Below are 9,706 nucleotides of genomic sequence, written 5' to 3'. Positions count from 1 at the left end.
TTCATCCTTTCTTCTCTGTGTTTATAGATTTGTCAGTATTGAATGAGGGGTTCCATCCTTTCTTCTCCGTGTTTATAGATTTGTGTTTATAGATTTGTGTCAGTATTGAATGAGGGGTTCCATCCTTTCTTCTCTGTGTTTATAGACTGGGCGCTTGGATCCCGCCGAGTGACCGACAGGAACAAGAGTGACATCAGCTGCATAACGAACAGCACACACGAGATGAGTGAGATGGGTGAAAGGCCACGGCTGGTGGAAATGAACTACATTACCCATAACCACAGTAATTGCCTGGGCACTCCCAAACCGGAAGAGCTGATAGACACCATAGACGAGACTTTCCCACTGCCTCTGGATACACATCCTGGCACTTAAACCTCTCTGAGACCTCTGTTCTCCCTGCGAGACATGAAGCACCCAGTTTGCTTGTGTTTCCATTACCAGTGGAAGGACCTTGTCTACCAAGCTAATTTCCACTGTCCATCACCTACAGCAGTGTGATGGCACCACCATGCTTGGCAAGAGAGGTCTGACTATTTGATCAGTCCTAAATCCTGAGGTGGAATATTTGCTGGATGCTAATGTATAGCATTAAACTTGGATTCAACACTGTGAAGGGAAATGGCAAAGGCAGCTTTTATGAGAGAACCGTTGGATTGAAAGAGAGTGATTTTGAAAGAGAGTGATTTTGTTGTGAATTTCAGCATGTCTCTTATTGGGCCGTGTTCTTGGTAAGCCTCTGGTGCGACTGCACACATAACGCCGTCGAACTCTGTATTCCACAGTAGCTTCTCTTGTTCACGTATGGTATGCATTCACTCTTTAATGTACATGGCTGTGGTTAAACACTACAGTGACTATCAACTCATATTCATATTTCCCTTTCTTTAATATGCTACTTGCCAGGTGTGATCTTAAAAAAAACTTTGTTCTTACACTGTATTACTTGCATCAGTAAATGTTTTTTTCTTCCTTGCCAATGTTACACATGGACAACTTAAAGGATGAGTTCACTATTTTGGACTTACGAGCCTATTCTTGGTCTTACATGAACCTAGCACATAGAGACTATCATTTCCCTGATTGCCTCAGTATTGAGCTGGCTACAGTGCAGTACAGATCAGGGAAATGATAGACTCTACGTGTCAGGTTAATGTGAGACAGACTGAGAATAGGCACTATAGTCCAAAATAGTGAACATATCCTTTAAGTTATGTGCTGTATTGAATCCTCTACAAATTGTATGAAGTATGAACCACATGCTACAGGCACACATTCGTTATTCTATACTGTATGTCTAGCAATGCTGTAATTACTATAATGATAACCTTATACCAGTTACATAAAAATGTTGTAATTTAGTGATTGCTTTGTATTTACATAATAATGGTGTTAGGCAAATTGGTTATTACATGAAAAGAAATAGGAAATCTCTTTTTTCCATTTGTGTTATACAAAATACACTCAACTCAATTACTGTATATATATACACTATCTAAATACATAGATATACACTATCTATATACATTTATATAAGTATAAAGCAATGACTGAGTTATAATTATGATGACTAGTAATTCCTTATCAGTTTAGAAGTAACTGTGTGACACCGCATGGTCATCTTCAGTACGCAGAAACTAATTACTGTGACATTCTATGTCAATTGTAACAATTTTAAGAAAAGCTTTCAGTGCTAGTTCAACCATTTTTTGATATTATCTGTGCGTGGAAAATAATGTGAAGCAATTTCTGTATTACCTCACTATCAAGGGCTATGTGCTGCTGCTGTGGATGGATGGGAGTTTTTACAAAGGGTTTCATTGACATGTTCAATTCAAATTCTTTCCTACTCAAGTGTCTCCAATATTCTACCATGACTACGTCACCCACCCCAAACCAGGAAAACCTCTTTCTCACACACACATACATTCACACAAACTCCTCGGGTAGGCTACGATCAAGGAGCTTGCTCTGAGACATGTCTGCAATAAATATTATTGAAAGAAACTATGTTGCAATCCTGAACTTCTCTTTTTCCAAGTTACATATTCCTTGGATGGAGCAGACCTGGGGTCAATATTTTTTTTTTTTACATTTTGTGTGCCAGCTAAATATATTCATAACCACACAACAGACGCCCACAGACCTGATGTTGTAGAGAGGTGGCCATTTTGTCTCCATACTATCTGAGTGTTGCATGTTCACTCTCAGGAATCTTTGACGAGACTAGAGAAGAGTGTGTAATCCTGTCTCTATCTCTCTCTCATTCTATTGATCCTTTATTCAGGGCGTCACACTGAGACCGTATCATGATGAGGTGACCTGGCCCTGAGCCAGGAGTTTTATAGACAAACTATAATTCATAAAGAAAGTGACAAAATCCAGAACTATCTACCTTTCATGGGCAGTCTGTTTCTTTCATCTTTCGTTCCTTTCTTTGCATGAATCTTCTGTATGTTACAAGCACTTTATGGTGACACTGAACAATGATAACTGTTTTGTTTTACCTATTTGTAGTGACACTTGTCAAGTAATTAGAGAAGGACAAGGAAACAGGTGACTTGCATGTGTGCTGCTCATGGCAAGAATATTGTTTTAGTTTTATTTGAAAAAAGATGGCATACGCTTACCCTGAGGAATCGCATCATCACTCCTCACACTATTTTTTATCATTTTTTCTAAGCCTACCAAACACCACAACCAACACTTCCACCACACTTCCAACCACATCAAACATAATACATTTATAATTATATAATAATAATAATAATAACAATAATAATAATAATATACAATAATAAAAACAACAATAATACCAATAATAATAATAATCATTATAATGATAATAATAATAATAATAATATTACTAAAAATTATTGTTATTATAATTAGAATAATAATAATAATTATTATTATTTGTATTATAATTCCACACAGAAGCTCGATGCATGATATTCTTTCATATGACTAAATTGATGGAAAGAGATCCAGAACATTGCAGTGTTTCATCTTCCTATCGTGCGCTATAGTCTTATCCTGCTTCTGGTCTCAGCGAGGGACTGCACACAGCTGGTAGGGCTTGGGACTGAGGGGGACCCCCAACTGGTAGTCCAGGGATGGCGTGACCCCAGGTGAAGAGGTGAAGGTGAATCTCTGAAGCAGGGAGGTGAAGAAGAGAAACAGCTCCATCCTGGCCAGCTGTTCCCCAAGATATACTCTCTTCCCTACAGTACAGTAGAAAGACAACGCAACAGAACACCTTTACAAACCCATACAGTCATACAAACCCATTCAGTCTCAGATGTTCATCATATGAATGCATGCACTGTGCTATTGAGGGATACATTGTGCTGTATATATCTTTAGATTCAGAGTAAGGTTATGTGCATCTCTTAGATCTTAACCGTGTAAGGGGAAGCGTTTTGATGGACCTGCAGAGAATGGGAGGAAGGCCTCTCTCCTCCTGAATTTGCCGTCCTTGTCCAGAAAGTGTCCCGGGTTGAACGTGTGCGGAGTCTCCCACTCAGTCTTATCAAACAGGACGGAGTGGAGACTTCCTGACACCAAGGTGCCCTAGGACAACATCATAGACAGAAAATACATTCAATATTTTGGTCATGAAGCCACAATGGTAAAATGTCCCTGGACTGTGACGACTGACCTTTGGGATGGTGTATCCTCCTAGCTCGGTGTCCTTAGTGGCTATGCGTGATATGTTGAGCGGTAAGATATTTCCCATCCTCTGGATCTCATGGATAACTGCTACTGTGTAGGGCATGCTCTCCCTGTCCGTCACGGAGGGCTGGCGTGACGACCCGACCACTGCGTCTATCTCCGCTCGGACGCTTTCTATGTAGAGATGCAGAATGCTATATAAAAACAGAAACAGCCCTAAAAGAGATTTTAATGTGAAACACACACACACACACACACACACACACACACGTGAACGCACACGTGTTTGTATCACATACTGTACCTTGTATCTCTGGATACTTGATCATATACAGAAGTCCCCAGTACAGCGTAGTGGAGGTAGTCTCTGTCCCAGCCACAAAGAGATCCAATGGGCAGATAACCAAGTTCTCCATATTGAACCCAGACTCTGTGTTAGCTTTGAACTTAACAAGCAAAATAACATAAAATGTAATATTGAGGCAAACAATTCAAGAAGATTACGATGTATGAGAAGATAACGAGAAGTATGAGAAGATAACAAGAAGTATGAGAAGATATCGAGAAGTATGAGAAGATATCGAGAAGTATGAGAAGATTACGAGAAGTATGAGAAGATAACGAGAAGTATGAGAAGATAACAAGAAATATGAGAAGATAATGAGAAGTATGAGAAGATAACGAGAAGTATGAGAAGTATGGCCGACCTTCTCCATCTCATTCAGAAAACATTCAATGAAATCTCTGGGAGAGGAGGGGTCGTAGTCTTCATTATGCTGGTCAATCTTGGCCCTTATGAAGGACTTGACCGTTCGCCAGTGGGAGAGGATCTTTTTGTGTGGACCAGGAACCCGTCTCATGATCCACGGAAACATATTGTACAGCTTTAAACAACACCAGAGAAATATCAATGATGTTACCATATAATGACTGTGATTAAATGTACTTTAGATGAGAGATTAAAAGTATATAATTAGGCATTCAGGTGGAAGTGAAATAGTCTCACCAGACCCCATATAGTCCCTCCCAAATACAAAGCTTCGTTGATGATCTTCAGGAGGGTTTGGAACTGCTGGTCACTGTACTCAAAGCGGTCCCCAAAAACAAGGCAGCAAATCACATTTGAGACAGCATTGTTCATAAGGAGCTGGGGGTTAAAAGGTTCCCCTGTAAACCAACAGCCAGATGAATGTTATGAGTCACACAAAAATAGTATTAAAAAAATAGAAAAAAACAATGGGCTAACCCCTAAATGTGTTTAATATGTGGGTAATATGTTTATAACTGTACTAACATTACTTTACATCATTTTGGCAACTAAACTTGTTATTCAATGTTGACATGACATGAAAATATGATGTAGATGAGGAGATTTTCAAGATACCCTGCTGCCTTGAGTTTTCAACCCCAAGAATGGACATTTCATAACTTTGCCTTACACAGCTAACGCCTATAATCACCCACAATCCCAGATACCTTTTTCACTCATGATGGCTTCATTCAAAGACTGACATTCAGTCTGGATGGAGGGCTCCAGGCTCTTATGGCCCAGACCAAAGTTCTTCAGTGTGGAAAGAGCAAACCTTCTCTGCTGCTTCCACAGAATCCCATTAGAGAACACCAAACCTAGAATGATACCACTGAGTGATGTCTTTATACCAAAGCAGGCAGCAAGATATCAAAATAATAAGACTTAACAACAATAATAATAATAATAATAATAATAATAATAATAATAATAATACAACTTAAAGACATATTTACCTTGGTTTCCAAACACATCATCAAAAAAAGGTACGGATAGCCGGTCTGCAAAGTTCTCACCACGTTGAATTAAGGCCTCTTTCACCAACTTGTGTCCATTCACAATAACCCACCTTTGCCCAATTTGAAGGCTGAAAATATTTCCATATTTTTCAGCAAACTAGAAGAACAATAAAAAGAAAATGAGATACGGCATACAGTATATTTGTAACAGCCTGGGTCAAACGGTTTAATATGGATAAGCAATAATTGCCCTCCAGTATACTAGTAGCCTACCTCATCAAACTGGAGATGGAGTTTAGAAGAATCAAGACGAGGAGCGTCACCAATGAAAGGCAAAGACCAAGGTCCTGGGGGGAAGTTTTTGGGAGCTTTGTTTTTGCATATGTTTGCAAACAAAAGAAAGATGCAGAGAAACACCAAAATACTCAGAATATCCATCCTTTCTAAAACAGAAAAATAAAGAGACGTCTCCATTCTGCTGGTCTTACTCTTAGCTTAGCAGTAGAGAATGAGCTGTTCAAATCTGTGTTTACAACACTATTGCATAACAGCCCAGACTTCTACTGTACTTGCTTGTTGATGTTGGATCATGTTGGGCCAGGTCATGTGGGAGATCATTTTAAATTGGTGATAATAGATAGGCCTGCTGGTTGTGGCTGCATAAGAGTCTCATGTGTTAAGGGGGACTGGGTGACAGTGACCTTGAAGGGGGACTTGTTCAGGCCTATCTCTATGGGCACTGGTCAGTCATTAGCTAGGGTCATTATGCGTATACAGTATGTTATAGCTAATCTGTGATTGGACACTGCAGGGGTGTTTATGGTTTGGAGAATGTATAGAACCTTGATAAATCTGTGAGATAGTCAGAGCGCTGTCCAATGCTGTGCTGAAATGTTGTACATCATTAAATCTTCAAAAATCATTGAACTCTTAACTTTTGTGTCAGAGTAATTTTCTTCAATTAGTGTTGTTATTTTTCTACCTGAGAATCAATCAATCAATCAATCAAAGCTTTATTTGTATAGCGCATTTCATACACAGAGGCAACACAATGCGCTTTACAGAGAACAAGGGAGGTGGGCATACGACCCACTCTCTACATATTCCAGAGGGAAGCAAAAAAACAGTATCACCCGGGGGCCAGATAAGTGAGCTGTAAAAATGTCTTCCCTCACCCCTCTCAACAAGGCGATTGAGCAAGCTCCTGGAGTATGTTTGTCTACCGGCTAAGAACATTTATAAAGCAATAAATAACATTAAATTACATTTTCAGAGTAAGAGAGGCTAATAACATCATAGGAGAGACATGGCAAACACTGGTGTGTGTCTGTGTGTGCGTGAATGTGAATCAAGACATCAACCAGTCGGGTCTAAAGATCCCACAGTCACATGTATTTTCAGTCCATAGATCATCAGATAAAGTGGAATTGCATCACACTTAAATGGTAAATGGACTACACTTATATAATGCTTTTATCCAAAGTGCTTCACAATGGCCTCTCATTTATCCATTCACACACCCATTCACACATCCATTGCAGCAGCTGCCATGCAAGGCGCTAGCCTGCTCATTGGGAGCAATTTGGGGTTAAGTGTTTTGGCCAAGAACACTTTGACATGTGGATAGGAGGAGCCAGGATTCGAACCGCCGACCCTACGATCATTGGACGACCCGCACTACTTCCTGAGTCCCTGTAGGCCCAGATTCTAGGAGTTTCAGAAAACACTGCATCATCTACTGCAGCTGAGAATGTTACTGTACATCTCACCACTCAACAAGTAATCAGTTGCAACAAGGAGTTGTTTTTAAAATAATCTTTAAACAAAACATTTTTATCTCACAAAGCCAAAGCGTGTTTGTTTGTGTGTGTTTTTACAGTTTGAATGTACAGAGTGAAAGGATAGACAGCTTGTTCAGTACTCTCAATAGGTCCTGTCATCCAGCATGTTCAGGTACTGTCGGTGAGTGAGTGTGCTCGTCTCTGAAGCTGTCCCAGTCCTGTCATAGCAGATCAGTGATCAAAGGAATGAGAAAAAGCTATTCATCATTTAAAATGCAACCTCCCTGCTTTCCTTTTGTAGAAATCACTGATCTGACATGACGAAGGTAGATCAGAGATGACTTCGAGGAGGTTGGGACCAGCTTTTGTCAGCCCTTAGCCCCACCTGCTGGCCAATAATAATAAGGAAGCAAGCAGTAGGGCAAAGAGGTAAAGACAAACTGGTTAGGATTATGGTTATAAAGGTTTAGAGTTGTAAATTAACCTAGCAGACAGATGTGATGTACTGGAATGACAGTAAAAGTGAAGCTGCAAACTATGGACAATACCAGGGGCGGATTTAGTCATTTTGGGGCCTAAGGAAAACACAGACATGGGGCCCTAAAAATCCCTTGTTCACCAACCTTATTAATGGCTCTACTAGTATTTTTACTGGTTGGATGGATAGAATTACACTGATACTATCCCATCTACTAAAGACAGTAATGCTGCTGATAACAACAATATGTCAGTAAGACAACTGTTAACTACTAGATACATTAGCTACTTACTGCCCTACTCACATAACGTTAGCTAATCGCTCATATTAAGCTAGTGTTAGCTAGCTAGCAAGTTATTGATTATAATTCATTGGGCGTGGCAGTGACTTAATTAGGGGGCCAAGCACAACAACTGCCTTCCCTCTCCCTAGTGCCTCTCTCTCCCCCTCCTATCTTCTAACCAGGTCCAGTGGATGCCCCCCTGTCACCAGCAGACCTCCCGGAGTCCGATAGATACCCCCGTGTCTGCTGTGGATGATGTAGCATGCCCGTAGAATGTTCTCTCTCCTATGATGCTTTTAGCCTCTCTTACTCTGAAATGTAATTTAATGTAATGTATTACTTTATAAATGTTCTTAGCCGGTAGACAAACATACTCCTGGAGCTTGCTCGATCGCCTTGTTGAGAGGAGTCAGGGAAGAATTTTTACAGCTCACTTATCTGGCCCCCGGGTGATTACTTTTTTTTTTGCTTCCCTCTGGAATATGTAGGGGTGGGTCGTATGCCCTCCTCCCTTGTTCTCTGTAAAGCGCATTGTGTTGCCTCTGGGTATGAAATGCGCTATACAAATAAAGCTTTGATTGATTGATTGATTGATTGAACAGTGTGAGCCCAGAGTGCCCCACACTGCCCCCCACTGGCTGTGACCCGAGGGGGGCAACACAGAGCCGTCCAAATACAGCCACCCATTCACCTCCAGTCATTTTGACCTCGAGCCGCCCAAACACTGCCCGGATGGCCATTCACCTCCATTTTCTGGACTAGGATTAGGACTGCTTTTCATACAGTAAAACTCACACTTTAGACCAGGGGGGAGTTCCAGAAAGCAGGTTAGTGAAAACGGAGCTTGCTAACCCTGAGATTCAATTAAATTCATTCTCAGGGTTAGTAATCTCAGAGTTCTCACTAAAGCCGCTCTCCATGGTATCTGTATTTTCACCATGACCAAAAGCAAATTCCTAGTATGTTGAAAAATTACAAAATGGGAATTAAATGAATTGTGATTCTGGATCCTGAGACGGCTTGGTGGGTCCTGGAGCCAGTTCTGGATGCTCTACAGTAGGTTGGCCACACAGGTTGAGGGCTTGGAGACCCCCCTGCCTCCACAGCAGCAGGCGGTCAGCTGGAGGATAAGTTCCCTGGAGGAGATGAGGGGGACCAGGGTCTCGCCACGGCCAGCAGAGCAGATCACTGCCCAGCTCCACGTCACAGACAGGCCCTGACTGCAGTCTAGGACTGTTTCAGTAAAGAATGAATGACCCATCACCTTTTTCTGTCAGGTAATATCTGTGTGTGTCTGCCTGCCTGCTTGGGGGTCGGGGGAATGTGTGTGTGTGTGTGTGTGTGTGTGTGTTTGTGTGTGTGTGTGTGTGTGTGTGTGTGTGTGTGTGTGTGTGTGTGTATGTGTGTGTGTGTGTGTGTGTATGTGTGTTTGTGTGTGTGTGTGTGTGTGTGTGTGTGTGTGTGTGTGTGTGTGTGTGTGTGTGTGTGTGTATGTGTGTGTGTGTTTGTGTGTGTGCGCTCATGACTCCCCCCTAACTTATTGAACTTGACATGTTTTTTTTTCATAAGCTGTGGGCTGTTGCCATTATTTATTCACAGGAATCATTATAGCACAGTAACTAACAGACCAATCACTGCACTTCTATCTCTCCACCAAGGAGGTCCTATCCAATCGGATCTCTGGCTCAGAATGCTCAGGGTGCGTGGGAGCGTCTGATTGGT

The 9,706-nt window shown here is 41.3% G+C and overlaps 1 protein-coding gene across 1 annotated transcript; it reads right to left on the bottom strand.

Annotated features, from left to right (window-relative positions):
- Positions 1–3,048: 3,048 nt before the first annotated feature.
- On the bottom strand, positions 3,049–8,734 carry LOC311313690 (cytochrome P450 2J2-like; the record flags this gene model as incomplete). Its single annotated transcript, XM_084443864.1, has 9 exons — positions 3,049–3,224; positions 3,432–3,573; positions 3,662–3,849; positions 3,980–4,121; positions 4,383–4,559; positions 4,682–4,842; positions 5,152–5,301; positions 5,440–5,599; positions 8,729–8,734. The coding sequence occupies 9 exons, from the start codon at positions 8,732–8,734 to the stop codon at positions 3,049–3,051; spliced, it is 1,302 nt and encodes a 433-aa protein (XP_084299990.1).
- Between the last annotated feature and the right edge of the window lie 972 nt (positions 8,735–9,706).

Source organism: Borostomias antarcticus (assembly GCF_949987555.1).
Source record: "Borostomias antarcticus genome assembly, chromosome: 10".
In the NCBI taxonomy this organism is placed as follows: domain Eukaryota; kingdom Metazoa; phylum Chordata; class Actinopteri; order Stomiiformes; family Stomiidae; genus Borostomias; species Borostomias antarcticus.
Note: the sequence above shows the minus strand (reverse complement) of the source record. Positions and strands in the feature narration are given on the sequence as shown.